This window comes from Urocampus carinirostris, chromosome 13, assembly GCF_059441175.1.
Source record: "Urocampus carinirostris isolate Australia breed hairy pipefish chromosome 13, RoL_Ucar_1.0, whole genome shotgun sequence".
In the NCBI taxonomy this organism is placed as follows: Eukaryota; Metazoa; Chordata; class Actinopteri; order Syngnathiformes; family Syngnathidae; genus Urocampus; species Urocampus carinirostris.
Window position 1 is genome coordinate 38,013,812 of NC_142361.1, and position 18,849 is coordinate 38,032,660.

The 18,849-nt window shown below is 41.8% G+C and overlaps 1 protein-coding gene across 5 annotated transcripts in view; it reads left to right on the forward strand.

Moving 5' to 3' along the window:
- The window catches only part of fgfr2 (fibroblast growth factor receptor 2), a 97,393-nt gene that overhangs the window by 30,052 nt on the left and 48,492 nt on the right, over window positions 1-18,849 (forward strand). For all 5 annotated transcript variants that reach the window (XM_088351725.1, XM_088351721.1, XM_088351722.1 and 2 more), the window contains exons 4-5: window positions 5,366-5,440; window positions 16,461-16,630. In XM_088351725.1, the coding sequence (XP_088207851.1) occupies window positions 5,366-5,440; window positions 16,461-16,630 (245 nt within the window). The remainder of the gene's footprint in view (window positions 1-5,365; window positions 5,441-16,460; window positions 16,631-18,849) is intronic.

Here is an 18,849-nt window from a genome sequence, read left to right on the forward strand (position 1 = left end):
CTCGGCCGGGGCGCGAACCACCGACCTCCCAGTCTCAAAGCGGGCGCCTTACCATCTAGGCTACTGAGCTGGTATCATCCTTAGCTTACATTATTTTCATGCTTCAATGTGGAATCCACACTATACGACGTTGTACAGCACGTAATCCCTGGTTTACGATAATTTAGGATTATGACGTGGAATGCATTGTTTTTTCGGCCCCTCGTTACAGCATTTTCTCCTCCAAACGACTTCAACAACATTGCGTCCCTAGCTTACGATGTTTTCACGTTTTAATGTGGAATATGACGTTTTTTCGGCCTCTCTTTACAGCATTTTTCTCTACTACAAGACGAAAACAACACGGTTTTACGATGTTTTCATGTTACAATATGGAATACAGTGTTTTTTCGGCCCCTCGTTACGGTATTTTCCCCACTATACATCATCAACACGGCATCCTTAGCTTACTATGTTTTCGTGTTACAATGTAGAATGCAAAGTTTTTTACGGCCCCTCGTTACAGCAGTACCTCGCTATAAGACATAAACAACACAGTTTTACGAAGTTTTCATGTTACAATTTGGAATACAATGTTTTTTCGGCCCCTCGTTACGGCATTTTCCCCACTATACAACATCATCAACACGGCGTCCTTAGCTTACCATGTTTTCGTGTTACATTGTAGAATGCAATGTTTTTTCGGCCCCTCTTTACAGCATTTCCCCCACTATACAACATCAACAACACGACTTCCCTAGCTTACAATGTTTTCACGTTTTAATGTGGAATATGACGTTTTTTCGGCCTCTCTTTACAGCATTTTTCTCTACTACAAGACGAAAACAACACGGTTTTACGATGTTTTCATGTTACAATACGGAATACAGTGTTTTTTCGGCCCCTCGTTACGGTATTTTCCCCACTATACATCATCAACACGGCATCCTTAGCTTACCATGTTTTCGTGTTACAATGTAGAATGCAATGTTTTTTCGCCCCCCCGTTACAGCATTACCTCGCTATAAGACATAAACAACACAGTTTTACGAAGTTTTCATGTTACAATTTGGAATACAATGTTTTTTCGGCCCCTCGTTACGGCATTTTCCCCACTATACAACATCATCAACACGGCGTCCTTAGCTTACCATGTTTTATTGTTACAATGTAGAATGCAATGTTTTTTCGGCCCCTCTTTACAGCATTTCCCCCACTATACAACATCAACAACACGACTTCCCTAGTTTACAATGTTTTCATATTTCAATGTGGAATATGACTTTTTTTCGGCCTCTCTTTACAGCATTTTTCTCTACTACAAGACATAAACAACACGGTTTTACGATGTTTTCATGTTACCATATAGAATACAATGTTTTTTCGGCCCCTCGTTACGGCATTTTCCCCACTATACAACATCATCAACACGGCGTTCTTAGCTTACCATGTTTTCGTGTTACAATGTAGAATGCAATGTTTTTTCGGCCCCTCTTTACAGCATTTCCCCCACTATACAACATCAACAACACGACTTCCCTAGCTTACAATGTTTTCATATTTCAATGTGGACTATGATGTTTTTTCGGCCTCTCGTTACGGCATTTTTCCCAACTACAAGACATAAACAACACGGTTTTACGATGTTTTCATGTTACCATATGGAATACAATGTTTTTTCGGCCCCTCGTTACGGCATTCTCCCCACTATACAACATCATCAACACGGCGTCCTTAGCTTACCATGTTTTCGTGTTACAATGTAGAATGCAATGTTTTTTGGGCCCCTCGTTACAGCATTTCCCCCACTATACAACATCAACAACACGACTTCCCTAGTTTACAATGTTTTCATATTTCAATGTGGACTATGATGTTTTTTCGGCCTCTCGTTACGGCATTTTTCCCAACTACAAGACATAAACAACACGGTTTTACGATGTTTTCATGTTACCATATGGAATACAATGTTTTTTCGGCCCCTCGTTACGGCATTTTCCCCACTATACAACATCATCAACACGGCGTTCTTAGCTTACCATGTTTTCGTGTTACAATGTAGAATGCAATGTTTTTTCGGCCCCTCTTTACAGCATTTCCCCCACTATACAACATCAACAACACGACTTCCCTAGTTTACAATGTTTTCATATTTCAATGTGGAATATGACTTTTTTTCGGCCTCTCTTTACAGCATTTTTCTCTACTACAAGACATAAACAACACGGTTTTACGATGTTTTCATGTTACCATATAGAATACAATGTTTTTTCGGCCCCTCGTTACGGCATTTTCCCCACTATACAACATCATCAACACGGCGTTCTTAGCTTACCATGTTTTCGTGTTACAATGTAGAATGCAATGTTTTTTCGGCCCCTCTTTACAGCATTTCCCCCACTATACAACATCAACAACACGACTTCCCTAGCTTACAATGTTTTCATATTTCAATGTGGACTATGATGTTTTTTCGGCCTCTCGTTACGGCATTTTTCCCAACTACAAGACATAAACAACACGGTTTTACGATGTTTTCATGTTACCATATGGAATACAATGTTTTTTCGGCCCCTCGTTACGGCATTCTCCCCACTATACAACATCATCAACACGGCGTCCTTAGCTTACCATGTTTTCGTGTTACAATGTAGAATGCAATGTTTTTTGGGCCCCTCGTTACAGCATTTCCCCCACTATACAACATCAACAACACGACTTCCCTAGTTTACAATGTTTTCATATTTCAATGTGGACTATGATGTTTTTTCGGCCTCTCGTTACGGCATTTTTCCCAACTACAAGACATAAACAACACGGTTTTACGATGTTTTCATGTTACCATATGGAATACAATGTTTTTTCGGCCCCTCGTTACGGCATTTTCCCCACTATACAACATCATCAACACGGCGTTCTTAGCTTACCATGTTTTCGTGTTACAATGTAGAATGCAATGTTTTTTCGGCCCCTCTTTACAGCATTTCCCCCACTATACAACATCAACAACACGACTTCCCTAGTTTACAATGTTTTCATATTTCAATGTGGAATATGACTTTTTTTCGGCCTCTCTTTACAGCATTTTTCTCTACTACAAGACATAAACAACACGGTTTTACGATGTTTTCATGTTACCATATAGAATACAATGTTTTTTCGGCCCCTCGTTACGGCATTTTCCCCACTATACAACATCATCAACACGGCGTTCTTAGCTTACCATGTTTTCGTGTTACAATGTAGAATGCAATGTTTTTTCGGCCCCTCTTTACAGCATTTCCCCCACTATACAACATCAACAACACGACTTCCCTAGCTTACAATGTTTTCATATTTCAATGTGGACTATGATGTTTTTTCGGCCTCTCGTTACGGCATTTTTCCCAACTACAAGACATAAACAACACGGTTTTACGATGTTTTCATGTTACCATATGGAATACAATGTTTTTTCGGCCCCTCGTTACGGCATTCTCCCCACTATACAACATCATCAACACGGCGTCCTTAGCTTACCATGTTTTCGTGTTACAATGTAGAATGCAATGTTTTTTGGGCCCCTCGTTACAGCATTTCCCCCACTATACAACATCAACAACACGACTTCCCTAGTTTACAATGTTTTCATATTTCAATGTGGACTATGATGTTTTTTCGGCCTCTCGTTACGGCATTTTTCCCAACTACAAGACATAAACAACACGGTTTTACGATGTTTTCATGTTACCATATGGAATACAATGTTTTTTCGGCCCCTCGTTACGGCATTTTCCCCACTATACAACATCATCAACACGGCGTTCTTAGCTTACCATGTTTTCGTGTTACAATGTAGAATGCAATGTTTTTTCGGCCCCTCTTTACAGCATTTCCCCCACTATACAACATCAACAACACGACTTCCCTAGTTTACAATGTTTTCATATTTCAATGTGGAATATGACTTTTTTTCGGCCTCTCTTTACAGCATTTTTCTCTACTACAAGACATAAACAACACGGTTTTACGATGTTTTCATGTTACCATATAGAATACAATGTTTTTTCGGCCCCTCGTTACGGCATTTTCCCCACTATACAACATCATCAACACGGCGTTCTTAGCTTACCATGTTTTCGTGTTACAATGTAGAATGCAATGTTTTTTCGGCCCCTCTTTACAGCATTTCCCCCACTATACAACATCAACAACACGACTTCCCTAGCTTACAATGTTTTCATATTTCAATGTGGACTATGATGTTTTTTCGGCCTCTCGTTACGGCATTTTTCCCAACTACAAGACATAAACAACACGGTTTTACGATGTTTTCATGTTACCATATGGAATACAATGTTTTTTCGGCCCCTCGTTACGGCATTCTCCCCACTATACAACATCATCAACACGGCGTCCTTAGCTTACCATGTTTTCGTGTTACAATGTAGAATGCAATGTTTTTTGGGCCCCTCGTTACAGCATTACCTCGCTATAAGACATTAACAACACGGCATCCCTAGCTCAAAACATTTTCATGTTACCATGTGGACCAAGATGTTATTTCGGGCCCCTCGTTACAGCATTTTCCCCACTATACAACATCAACAACACGACTTCTCTACACTATAGTATTTTGATGTTTTTTCGCTATTTTATATAATCTTTTTTGTTTTTATTACTTTTTTTTTTACATTATGATGCGAAATAAGATCTTTTTCAGCCCCTTTCAATGGCCTTTCCCCCACTATATGACATCAAAATCCCATTACTTGCGTGCCCAAAAACCCCCAAAAAATAAAATTTACCTTTACAATGTTCTTGCATCTCTAAGATGCCTTTAAGATTGACTTTATATAAGATGCTATTATATATTGTATAGTATTGCTATTGTGTCATGACAACATGATAACCATGGAAAAGAAACTAAAATTATCAAGAAAAACGAAGGAGGCACACGAATGGCTACCCTTCTTAAATCGCTTACACGTAACTATGAACTGAGGGCATGACAAACCTTCAGAAGTGAAATGTTTAAACTCTCTTAAACGCTTTCATTTCAATCTGCCATCTCATTTCTCCCCTGCATCCACCCTGTAACCCCACTCTACCAGCTCAAGTCATGTCGCACCAAATACAAACAAAATGTCATTTTTCCTTCGTTTTTATTTATGATATTTATTCATATACATGTAAATTCCGTTTAAGCAGTACTCCATGTGTCACATTTTGCTATTTCGATGTTTTTCTATGGAGTTACCAGGGGTTAGGAAGTAATTAGCCTGGGTTTCTATCCCCCGCTATACAGCAATCTCAATTTATCACCCTCACCTTAGAATGGCGGTGTGTTTCTAGATTTCTGTGTTCCCTTAAAGGACATCAGTAACATTTCGTCCTTTTTCTCTAGATGCCATCTCGTCGGGGGATGACGAGGACGATACCGAGAGAACGGACGATACCGGGGCGGACGGAGAACAGCTGAGTGAGTATCGGACCTATTCTAGACTCTCTTTGTAGTATCGTTTTTGCCTAGTTCAGTTCATTTGTTGTGGAGTGGAAATAGGAACAATTGCAAAGTGTATAACCCATAAAAGCCTGCTTCGTGACACCGGCACTGAGATTTTCCATCCAGCCATCCGCTTATCCACATTAGGGTTGCGGGGGTGCTGGAGCACACCCCAGCATTTTTAGGGCAGACAGTCGCAGGGCACACAGTGATATTCATTCGGCCAATCAACCCGACATGCATATTTCGGGAACTTGGGAGGAAACCCACACAGGCACGGGAGGAACATGCAAACTCTGAATGGAGAGGTTAAAGTAGCTGGAATTGAACCCTGGACCTCCGCACCGTGTTGCCACCCTGTTACATTATACAGCTTCGGTAAACAAAAACGTAGAGTTTGAGAGACTATTCGACTTAATTAGTTAATACCTACTTTGTGAGTCAGTCACAACTCTGATGACAACATCCTAAACCATGCTTATGGCTGAGCTCTCCAGTGCTTTGCGCACTTTATGAAGAGGTAGAGAGGAGACACGACCAATTTGTGCTAGGACTTGAATAGAAAATCTAGATATACTTTAATGAGGCGCATGAATGCTTGCAAACCAAGCTCTCCGGAGCCTCGCGCACAATACAAAGAGGGAGAGAGGGGACACGACCAAATTGTGCTACTTCTTCGATAGAAAATCTTAATATTCTGAAAACAAAACAATCACACTGGAAATACTGAGCCATGTGAAAGACTATGCCAGAGCTCTCCTGTGCCTCGCGCACACTACAAAGAGGTAGAGAGGGGACACGACCAAGTTGTGTTACGAATTCAAAAGAAAATATAAATATACTTTAATGAGGCACATGAATGCTTTAAACCAAACTCTCCGGGGCCTCGAGCACAATACATAGAGGGAGAGAGGGGAAACGACCAATTGTGCTACTACTTTGATAGAAAATCTAAATATTCTAAAAACAAAGCCATCACAACGGAGTGTACACATCCTGAGCCAGAGCTCTCCAGTGCCTCAATATGAAGAGGCAGAGAGAAGACACAACCAAGTTGTGCTACTACTGCTATAGAAAATCTAAATATTCTAAAAACAAAACAATCACAACAGACTGTACACATCCTGAGCCATGTGACTGACTCTGGCAGAGCTCTCCTGTGCCTAGCACACACTACAAAGAGGTAGAGAGGAAACATGACCAAGTTGGGCTCCTACTTCAATAGAAAATTAAAATATTCTAAAAACAAAACAATCACAAAAGCCTTTACACAACCTGAGCCATGCCACAGGTTATGGCAGAGCTCTCCAGTGTCTTACGTACATTATGAGGAAACAGAGAGGAGAAACAACCAAATTGTGCTCCTAAATTGATTAGAAAATTAAAATATTCACAAAACAAAACAATAACAGCTTGTACACATCCTGATCCTTATGAAAGACTATGCCAGAGCTCTCCAGTACCTCAATACGAAGAGGCAGAGAGGAGACACAACGAAGTTGTGTTACTACTTCAATAGAAAATCTTGATATACTTTAATGAGGCACATGAATGCTTGCAGACCAAGCTCTCCGGAGCCTCACGCACAATACAAAGAGGTAGAGAGGATACACAACCAAGTTGTGCTACTGCTTCGATAGAAAATCTAAATATGCTAAAAACAAAACAATCACAACAGACTGTACACATCCTGAGCCATGTGACAGACTATGGCAGAGCTCTCCTGTGCCTCGCACACATTACAAAGAGGTAGTGAGGGGACACGACCAGGTTGTGCTCCTACTTCAATAGAAAATTAAAATATTCTAAAATCAAAACAATCACAAAAAAATTTACACAACCTGAGCCATGCGACAGGCATAGCTCTCCAGTGGTCTTACGCACATTATGATGAGGTACAGAGGAGAAACAACCAAATTGTGCTCCTATTTTGATTAGAAAATTAAAATATTCTCAAAACAAATCAATAATAGCTTGTCCACATCCTGATCCATGTGAAAGACTATACCAGAGCTCTCCAGTGCCTCAATACGAAGAGGCAGAGAGGAGACACAACCAAGTTGTGCTACTACTTCTATAGAAAATCAAAACATTCTTTTAACAAAACAATCAGAAAGACCTTTATTCATTCTGAGCCAGGCGACATATCATGACCAAGCTCTCCGGTGACTTGAGAACATTATGAAAAAGTAGAGAGGAAACACGACCAGGTTTTGCTACTCTTTGTACAAAAAAAAAGAAAATATCTGGCTCGCTGGTTCCTCACACAAAATTTGAAATTGTAGAGAGGAGACAGGACCAAATTGTGCTACTATTCCCTAAGAAAATCATAAAACCATAAAAGCTTAGTCTTTCTAACAGCTCTCCGGTGCCTCACACATATTGCAAAGAGTTACGGGGGATACACGACCAAGTAGTCCTACTGCTTCTCGTATAAAAAAATCCAAATGTATCTTTGGGAGGTACATAAATGTTTAGGGTCTTTCTAACAAGCTATTCGGCGCCTCAAACACATTCTGAAGAGTTAAAGAGGAGACACAACCAAATTTCTACTTTCTATGTATTGGATTTTGTCCTGGTTTTCCCAAAACATGGATTTTTTTCCTTGCCCGTTGAAGTTTTTCCACCGGGTTTTCGTGTTTGTGTGTGAAGCTCCAGAGATTTCCCAGATTCCTAACATTCCTTTAGCTTGGCTAGGCCTTGTGTAGCTAGCTAGCTAGCAAGTCAGATCCATTACCAGAAAAAAACATCTGGATTTGCTTATTTACCTGTTTTCCTTTTCTGCTTTCTTTTTTTTGCTGAGTGAGGGAAAAAGAGCTTCCACATCTGGTAAAATTTCCTTTTCGGACTTGGGCGAAATGACCTGAAATCAAGTAGACCCCCGGGATAGAACATGAGTCGGTTTTCAGGTGGGGATCGAAGTGTGAAATTGCTCTACAGTAGAGGTGTGAAACAGGTGGCCCGCGGGCCAGATCGGGCCCACTAAGGGATTGAATCCGGCCCGCGAGACAACACTCAGAGAAGCGCAAGAGAAAAACAAGCTGCAGGTTGAAATATTTCAGCTTGATGTTGCCAAAGACAGGTGCCTCGGACAAAGACATTGTACTTGTATTTCTTTTTCTTTCTCTCTCTCGCTCTTGGGTTAGGGTTAGGGTTAGGGTTAGGGCGCCCATACAGTACGAAAAATACAGTATTAGATCGCCAACTCAGAGAGTATTTACCAAGCAAACGAGACTCTGAATTGAATGAAGAGAAAGGCATGGTGGGAAGTAGTTCAGCCAATAAAGTATTCAAACTTACAGCAGACCGGAATTTGATATGACATACTCTTTTTTGTTTTTCTTGATAATGGCAAGCTTTGTTTCCATGGTTATGTTTTTTGCTTCCCCCTTTAGCATCACTGCATGTCTTAGGACCCATAGCTTATACATTTGGTACCCCAAAAACAGGAGGTAGAGCGCTTGTCTTGGGATCAAGGGATCCCAGTTCGAATCCCGGCTTGTCCGTGTTACATGTCGAAGTGTCCTCGGGTAAGACACTGAACCCCTAATACCCCCAATAAGCAGGTTAGCACCTTACATGGCTGCACGGCCGCTATTGGGAAATGTGAAGCACATTGTAAAGCGCTTTGGGAAGTCATTGACTTGAAAAGCACTATATAAATGCAGATCATTTCATTTCATAGAGAGGGTGGGACAAAGAGAGAGAAAGAAAAAAAAGAATGAGAGAAAAAGAGAGAGAAAGAGAAAAAGAGAGAGAGAGAAAGAGAGAGAGAGAAAGAGAGAGAGAAAGATAGAAACAAAAGAGATGAAAAGAGAAATAGTGAGAGAGGTGGAAAGAAAGAGAGATTTAAAGAAATCCGTAAAAAAATAGAAAGAGAGGGAAAGAAAAGAGAAGGAGAGAAAGAGACAAGAAGAGAAAGAGAGAAGGGCAAAGACAGAGAGAGAGAGAAAAGAGAGAAAAGGAAAAAAGGAAGTGAGAGCAAAGGAAGGTATAAAGACACACAGAGAGAAAGACAGTGAAAGACATGAAGAGTGAGAGAAAAAGTGAGGAAGAGAGTGAGAGAGAGAGAAAAAGAAAGAAACACAAGGACAGCATTTATGAGACATATTTCAACCTGCAGCTCGTTTTTCTCTTGCGCTTCTCACAATTTAAAAATAGAGAAAAATAGTTATCCTTTTAAAAAAGTATTTTTTAGATCATAAATATTTGTTAAAAATGGTATGTTTAGAAGAAATCAACTATAATGATTTATAATTTATTTCATTTTAACTATTATTGTTTTAAAAAAAATACAGAAATATTCGTTGTTAATTTTTTTATTGAACGAATATCTTATAGTGGGGGAAATGCTGTAAAGAGAGGCCGAAAATACAACATCCTGAAGTGGAGAGGATCCGGGTAAGAACTGGAACAAGTGGGAATTGACAACGTGAGCAATGTCCTCCAGATTGGGCAGAGGGCTGCCCATGATTTCCTGGGCAGTGTTGATGACGCTCCGACTCCAGCGAAAATGGGAAAAATCTGCTTTTGTTACTCGATGCTTCACCCTCTGGCGAGGGCGGGTCCAAGTTTTGGCAGCGGCAGCCATGTTTCAGAGACACTTTGGAGCCTCTTCTTGTGAGGGAGCCGTCTTGGGGAGAAGGGCGGGACCGCTGATGTCACGGCCGAGGCGCGGAGCCATAGCTTTGTCACACTTTCTGTCCTGGAGAGTTTCCCTCCGTTTTAGTGATGTCATGGAAAGTCGCTGTATTATTTGTTATTGCGGCATCCATTTTGGTCATCCTGGAAGGGGGATGACCACATGTGCGGTCCCTTCTCAAGGTTTCTTCATTTTCCTCACGTTGAGGTTTTTGGGTTTTTCCTTGCCCTCATGTAGGTTTTAGATCAGGGGATTCTGTCATAATAGTCTGTTGTTTGCAATAATCTGTGGTCTGTGCAGCCCTTTGAGACTCTTTGTGATTACGGACGTCACAAGTAAACATGACTTGACTTTCCTCATGCTAAGGGTTTTGAGTTTTTCCTTGCCCTCATGTAGGTTTTAGATCAGGGGATGGCGTCATAATAGTCTGTGGTTTGCATTAATCTGTGGTCTGTGCAGCCCTTTGAGACTCTTTGTGATTAAGGGCCAAACAAATAAACATGACTTGACATGTTTTTGAGAGTTTCCTTGCCCTCATGTAGGTTTTAGATCAGGGGATGCTGTCACAATAGTCTGTAGTTTGCAATAATCTGTGGTCTGTGCAGCCCTTTGAGACTCTTTGTGATTCAGGGCGTCACAAATAATCATGACTTGACTTGACATGTTTTTGAGTTTTTCCTTGCCCTCATGTCAGTTTTAGATCAGGGGATCCTGTCATAATAGTCTGTAGTTTGCAATAATCCGTGGTCTGTGCAGCCCTTTGAGACTCTTTGTGATTCAGGGCATCACAAATAAACATGACTTGACATGTTTTTGAGTTTTTCCTTGCCCTCATGTCGGTTTTAGATCAGGGGATTCTGTCATAATAGTCTGTAGTTTGCAATAATCCGTGGTCTGTGCAGCCCTTTGAGACTCTTTGTGATTCAGGGCGTCACAAATAAACATGACTTGACTTGACATGTTTTTGAGTTTTTCCTTGCCCTCATGTAGGTTTTAGATCAGGGGATGGTGTCATAATAGTCTGTAGTTTGTAATAATCTGTGGTCTGTGCAGCCCGTTGAGACTCTTTGTGATTAAGGGCGTCACAAATAAACATGACTTGACATGTTTTTGAGAGTTTCCTTGCCCTCATGTAGGTTTTAGATCAGGGGATTCTGTCATAATAGTCTGTAGTTTGCAATAATCTGTGGTCTGTGAAGCCCTTTGAGACTCTTTGTGATTCAGGGCGTCACAAATAAACATGACTTGACTTGACATGTTTTTGAGTTTTTCCTTGCCCTCATGTAGGTTTTAGATCAGGGGATGGTGTCATAATAGTCTGTAGTTTGTAATAATCTGTGGTCTGTGCAGCCCGTTGAGACTCTTTGTGATTAAGGACTATACAAATAAACATGACTTGGCGTTCCTCATGTTGAGGTTTTTGAGTTTTTCCTTGCCCTCATATCGGTTCTAGATCAGGGGATCCGGTCATAATAGTTTAAAGTCTGTACAGGTCCCTGAGACTTTGTGTGAGTCATGAATATTGTATTCAGGGCATGTAAGGCTGCTTGAAATCCTCGAAAATGCTTACATTAAGGAATGAAAAGCGCTTGAATTTTGGGTGAAGTGCTTGTAAACCAAAAACGAGTGCTACAAAATCACAAGGAGGAATACAAAATACAGTGACCCAGTGACCTGATTTTTCGACTCATTTCTTTGCCCGGCCTGTTGAGAAGAAAAAGGCAAGGGAAAATAAGGGAAGATAAGGGAAGATAGTAGGAACGATAAATAGAAGGAAGGAAAGAACAATAAGGGGAAAGGAAAGAAAAAAGAAAGAAAATAAAGGAGAAAAATGAGAGGAGAAAGAAGGGAAGATATTAGGAACAAAAGAAGGAAGGAAAGAAAAAAGAAAAAAAAGAAAGGAGAAAAACGAGAAGAGAAAGAAGGGAAGATAGTAGGAAAGAAAGAAGGAATGAAAGTTAAAAGAAAGAAAATAAAAGAGAAAAACGAGAAGAGAAAGAAGGGAAGATAGTAGGAAGAAGATCAAAGGAAGGAAAGAAAAAAAGAAAGAAAATAAAGGAGAAAAACGAGAAGAGAAAGAAAGGAAGATAGGAAAGAAAAGAAGGAAGGAAAGAAAAAAAAAGAAAATAAAGGAGAAAAACAAGAAGAGAAAGAAGGGAAGACAGTTGGAAAAAAGAAGGAAGGAAAGAAAAAAGAAAGAAAATAAAAGAGAAAAACGAGAAGAGAAAGAAGGGAAGATAGTAGGAAGAAGATCAAAGGAAGGAAATAAAAAAAGAAAGAAAATAAAGGAGAAAAACGAGAAGAGAAAGAAAGGAAGATAGGAAAGAAAAGAAGGAAGGAAAGAAAATAAAGGAGAAAAACGAGAAGAGAAAGAAGGAAAGATAGTAGGACCCTAGCTCTGGCGTCCCCTGAGACAATTGAGTTTGAGACCCCTGGTCCATAATCTTGCAGTTCTGGTCAAGGTTTCCCTCTCGCTGACTTTTAGTTCATCAAACTGTAGAAAATGAATCCAGATGCGGGTACCGCAGCAGTTTTTGGCGGGGGTCCGGGGTCACCGGCTTGAAAGTGCCCCCCTCCGGACCAGGTCATGGGAAACGCTAATGCTAACCTTTCAAGTGTTAAGCTAAGGTCCGACATGGCCGCCGCTTCGGGGTCAGGGGTCATCTTGCCGGCCTATGGGAATGCTCAAAACACTCTCAAGGAGATACCAGGGGAGAGATACCAAGGAAGGGACACTGATGGTGATAGTGAAAGGATACAAATGGGATGACTAAGTATAGTTAAGCACTTAGCAAATAGTGGGCTGTTTGCCGACCGGAGTGGGGGTCCACATCTACAGTAGGCCCCCGGGATACAACATGAATCCGTTTTTGATGTGTGCAGGGTGAAATTGCTGTATAGTGGGGGATAGACACCTATGTTAATTAACCCCTGGTACTGTCAGGACCAGAACGGAGACAGAACCCACTTGCGTTACGTTTCTCTCAGTTTTATTGGAAGAAAGGAAAGGGTTTTCACCCACGATCCAGCCAATCACAGTTCGAGACCGATGGCGGTGTCGGGAACAGAAAAGAACGTGTCAGTAGCCTGGACGGGAGAGAAAAAAAAGTGGTCAGGATCAAAAAATGGGTCGAAACCGGGAAACAGACGGGAGCAAAAACAGGTGCGAGTCAGGGTCGAAAAAAGCTTGCCTGGAGTACACTGAGGTTCGCTGACAGACTGACAACAGGTGACCAAAAGGAGTGGGTTTAAATAGGAACAGGGAGCCAATCAGAGTTCGGGGCAGATGGCAGTGTTGGGAACAGAAAAAAAACGGGTGAGTAGCTGGGACAGGAGAGCAAAAAACGTGGTGAGGATAAAAAAATGGGTCGAAGCCGGGAAACAGACGGGAGCAAAAACAGGAGGGAGTCAGTGTCGAAAAAAGCTTGCCTAGAGTACACTGAGGTTCGCAGACGGACTGACAACAGGTGAGCGAAAGGGGTGGGTTTAAATAGGAACAGGTAGCCAATTACAGTTCGAAGCAGATGGCGGTGTCGGGAACAGAAAAAAACGGGTCAGTAGTCAGGACAGGAGAGCAAAAAACGTGGTGAGGATAAAAAAAGGGTTGAAGCCGGGAAACAGACGTGAGCTAAAGCAGGAGGGAGTCGGTGTCGAGAAAAGCTTGCCTAGAGTACACTGAGGTTCGCAGACGGACTGACAACAGGTGACTGAAAGGGGTGGGTTCAAATAGGAACAGGGAGCCAATCAGAGTTCGAGGCAGATGGCAGTGTCGGGAACAGAAAAAAAACGGGTCAGTAGCCGGGACAGGAGAGCAAAAAACGTGGTGAGGATAAAAAAATGGGTCGAAGCCGGGAAACAGACGGGAGCAAAAACAGGAGGGAGTCAGTGTCGAAAAAAGCTTGCCTAGAGTACACTCAGGTTCGCAGACGGACTGACAACAGGTGACCAAAAGGAGTGGGTTTAAATAGGAACAGGGAGCCAATCACAGTTCGAGGCAGATGGCGGTGTCGGGAACGAAAAAAACGGGTCAGTAGCCGGGACAGACGGGCAAAAAGATCTATAAACTCACCAGGTTTTTCTTTTTTTCTGGCCCCGCCCCTCACATCTGCACCTGGAAGAGGGATTACCGAAGCAGATGGGGGCTCCTGAACGCAACGTAAACCGTCTTCCACTTCCTCTCTCGCGTAACTGAAGCACAGCCCGGGGAATTCCCCAAAAACTGCCTTCAAACTCCGTACGTGCGCTCCCGGTACCCAAAACTAGCGCTGCAATCGACAAAAAAAACGATAAAAGAAATGGCTGACGATGAATCCCGGGGTCATTGTGGCCGGTTTTCAAAGTGAGAGAGGCATCTCTACGTGACAGGACCAGGACAGGAAACAGGAAGCAGAACCCACTCGCGTAACGTTACTCACAGTTTATTGGGGAGAAGAGAAAGGAACGCACACTCGATCCAAAAATCGTTGGTCGCGGGGAGTAGATTGCTCGGAACGTGGAAGTGGTCAAACTCAAACAGATCGGGGCGAGAACAAAACAGGAGCAAAAACACAGGCAAAAGCGGAGAGTCACAGGGCTTGGCAAAACAGGAGCAAAAACACAGGAGCAATAACGCAGGAGCAAAAACACAGGAGCAAAAACGCAGGAGCAAAAACGCAGGAGCAAAAACGCAGGAGCAAAAACGCAGGAGCAAAAACGCAGGAGCAAAAACGCAGGAGCAAAAACACAGGAGCAAAAACGCAGGAGCAAAAACACAGGAGCAAAAACGCAGGAGCAAAAACGCAGGAGCAAAAACGCAGGAGCAAAAACGCAGGAGCAAAAACGCAGGAGCAAAAACACAGGAGCAAAAACGCAGGAGCAAAAACACAGGCAAAAACGGAGATTCACAGGGCTTGGCAAAACAGGAGCAAAAACACAGGCAAAAACTGAGATTCACAAGGCTTGGCAAAACAGGCGCAAAAACACAGGAGCAAAAACACAGGAGCAAAAACGCAGGAGCAAAAACGCAGGAGCAAAAACGCAGGAGCAAAAACACAGGAGCAAAAACACAGGACAATAAGAGATTCTCATGGCTAGACGCGTCAAACAGAGTTTTGCAGACGCTCGGTAGGTGGAAGTGGTCAAACTCAGACAGATCGGGGCGAGAACAAAACAGGAGCAAAAACGGAGATTCACAGGGCGTGGCAAAACAGGAGCAAAAACACAGGAAAAACGGAGATTCTCATGGCTAGACGCGTCAAAACAGAGTTTTGCAGACGCGCCGACCAAAGGCGACTCACAGGACAGCGTTTAAGTAGTCACAGGGAGCAATCTGTCAACAAGTCTCAGCTGGTGTCCATGGGCGGGGCCAATTGGGCGCCATGGCAACTGTGACACTACGTGACTAAAATCTCTGCTCAAACATAAACATAGAGAAATGGCGGTGAAAACATCAACTTCGATGCTAATGCTTCGGCCAATCAAAAGTTTGCAAAGAAGACCTTGCGTCTCACGGCCGTAGCTTGGTTGACGGACCTACATTGTCAGAACCAGAACAGATACAGGACCCAATCGCGTGACGTTCTCACACAAGCCTTTTATTTTACGGGAAATGGGGGGGAGTCTGGTGTGGAAGGACAGGAAGGCAGAGACAGACGAGACCGATTCCAATTGCCCGAGTTGATATCGGACAGATGGGGTCGATACCGGACAGGAAGGGCCAGACGGGATAAAAAAACGAATCAGGATATCAAAAATAAACAGGAGAGACTAAACGGGAACAAAAACTGGAGAAAATTACAACAGGACAAAAACAGACGGAAACAAAACTGGACCCTGAAATTAAAAAGGACAAAAATGAACGGGAACAATACCGGACTGAAAACAGGAAAACAGGACCGAGTCAGAACCCAGAAGTTTAATTTTGTAGTATTTTGAAGTATTATTTGTAATATTTATGCAGCAGTATTTTTGTAGTAGATACACAAAGGGACAAAGTCTGCACCCCATAAAAACCTACATTTTTTTTAATTAGCAGTTCTGTTTTTGCTACTATATGATATCATTATACTTTGATTATTTTCGTTTGGTGTTCTGGATTAAGCCTGGCGGGCTGCTTGTGGCCCACGGGCCGTAGTTTGACAGTCCTACTTCTATGGGGATGACGATCTTTGCTAGTGGAAGTTTTAAAACAAGTTTAAATTTAAACCCCAAATAACCCCCACCCCACCCACCTTCTGCATCCACCCACCAACTCTACCGTACCAGCTCAAGCCGAGCATAATAAAAACAAGTTTTTTTCCTCCCGCTTTCTTTGAGTTTCCGGCTGAAAGTGTTCCGGCATGAAGTCACGCTAACAAGCGGGCGTTTTGTTCTCAGGGGCCCCCTACTGGACGTCGGCCGCAAAGATGGAGAAGAAACTGCACGCCGTGCCGGCTGCCAACACCGTCAAGTTCCGTTGTGCCGCGGGAGGGAACCCCAGGCCCAAACTGCGATGGCTCAAGAACAGCAGGCCCTTCCGACAGGAGGACCGCATGGGGGGATATAAGGTAGGGGCCAAACAGCCTGCTTGAATGCTTTAGTCCTCTTCAAAAAAAAACAACTAAAAATAATTTTTCCCCCAGTTACATTTACAGGTTCTTAACAAAAAAAGACAAAGAACAAACTATGTATCAGTAATGGTTTGGCCTTCATAAATAAGGAAGTATAACCAATTGTATGAGCTTTTCAATGTTTCGTTGGGAGAGTTTTTCCCCCAGTTACATTTATTGCCCCATACTTGAATGGTTTGAACTTCTTAACAAAAAAAAAAGACAAAGAACAAACTATGTGTATCAGTAATGATTTAACCTTCATAAATAAGGTAGTATAACCAATTGTATGATCTTTTCATTGTATTTTCGTTGGAAGAGGTTTTCCCCAGTTACATTTCCTGCCCCATACTTGAATGGTTTGAACTTCTTAACAAAAAAAAAAGACAAAGAACAAACTATGTGTATCAGTAATGATTTAACCTTCATAAATAAGGTAGTATAACCAATTGTATGATCTTTTCATTGTATTTTCGTTGGAAGAGGTTTTCCCCAGTTACATTTCCTGCCCCATACTTGAATGGTTTGAACTTCTTAACAAAAAAAAAAGACAAAGAACAAACTATGTGTATCAGTAATGATTTAACCTTCATAAATAAGGTAGTATAACCAATTGTATGATCTTTTCATTGTATTTTCGTTGGAAGAGGTTTTCCCCAGTTACATTTCCTGCCCCATACTTGAATGGTTTGAACTTCTTAACAAAAAAAAAAGACAAAGAACAAACTATGTGTATCAGTAATGATTTAACCTTCATAAATAAGGTAGTATAACCAATTGTATGATCTTTTCATTGTATTTTCGTTGGAAGAGGTTTTCCCCGGTTACATTTATTACCCCCTACTTAAATGGTTTCAACTTCTTAACAAAAAAAGACAAAGAACAAACTATGTCTCCAAGTAATGGTTTGGCCCTCCTAAATAAGGAAGTTTAACTATTTGTGTGAGCTTAATCCTTAAAAAAAACAATGACAAAGTACAAGCAAGATTCAATATAAAGAAGGAAGTATAAGTGGAACTACTTGTGTTTTGTAGGGAGGTTTTTTCCCCCAGTTACATTATCCCCCCCCCCCTAATTTGAATGGTTTTGCCCTCTCGTGAAAAACACCTGACAAGGCACGAAATGTTTAACTTTATTTGTTAATTAAGAAATAAATAAAGAACCCCCCCTAAAATATATATATATTTATAAAAAGTAAATAGAACCAAGATGCAACATTTTTTAAAATATATTATTTTTGTAATCTTTAAAAACAAAAAGTATTCCCTCCCCCGGTTGAAATGGTTCAGCCCCTTTAAAGCATGAACTCCGTGCACTACAAATAGGGAAGTAGATGTGGAACTAGTTTTGTGAGCTCCGTCATCTAATTGTGGAGGCGGACTTTTATCCCCAGTTAAATGGAACGGTCCACCCCCTCCTCCCCTGCCTGAATGGTTCGGCCCTCTTTCGGCCTATAGCACATTTATTCCAATGGAAAAAACGAAACCCGGTGAAAGTGATACAGTGATACAAAGCTGAAGCTTCTACTTTTCTTTTCTTGTCAAAAATGTTTTGAAACAAAAGGTTTACGCGACTGAGCCCAGCCCTGTGGCCGTGCGAGCTCCCCTTTTGTGTGGTGCTCGCCTCACTACGCTAAAATCGGATCTGTTGTTGCTCCATCCCCCCCGGGCAACTTCCCTCAAAAATGGTTTTATTTCAATTATAATTTCAGGCTATTTTTTTCTTAATATCTGACAAAATCGGTGCTTACGTTTTATTTCGGAATTCTTTCTTTTGTTATTTTACTTTTTGCGGATTCTTCGAAATACGGCAAACAAATATCGGTGCGGTTGGACTTTTTTAAGCATGTAATATTATGATGAATTTTTTCTTAAATGTTTTGAAACGGGCCTTTTTCCATTTGGAGATCTCATGAATGGAGATCGAATCTGGTTAAATAATATAAAAAATGTTGTCAAGGACGGGAAACGGGTCGATAGCCGGGACAGGAGAGCAAAAACGTGGTCGGGGTCGGAACGGGTCGTAAGCCGGGACAGGAGAGCAAAAGCGTGGTCGGGGTCAGAAACAGGTCGCAGCCAGAGACAGACGGGAGCAAAAACGGGACAGGTGGGAGTCAGGGTGGAAAAAGGCTTTCCTAGCATACACAGGTTCGCAGACGGACTGACCAAAGGGGACAG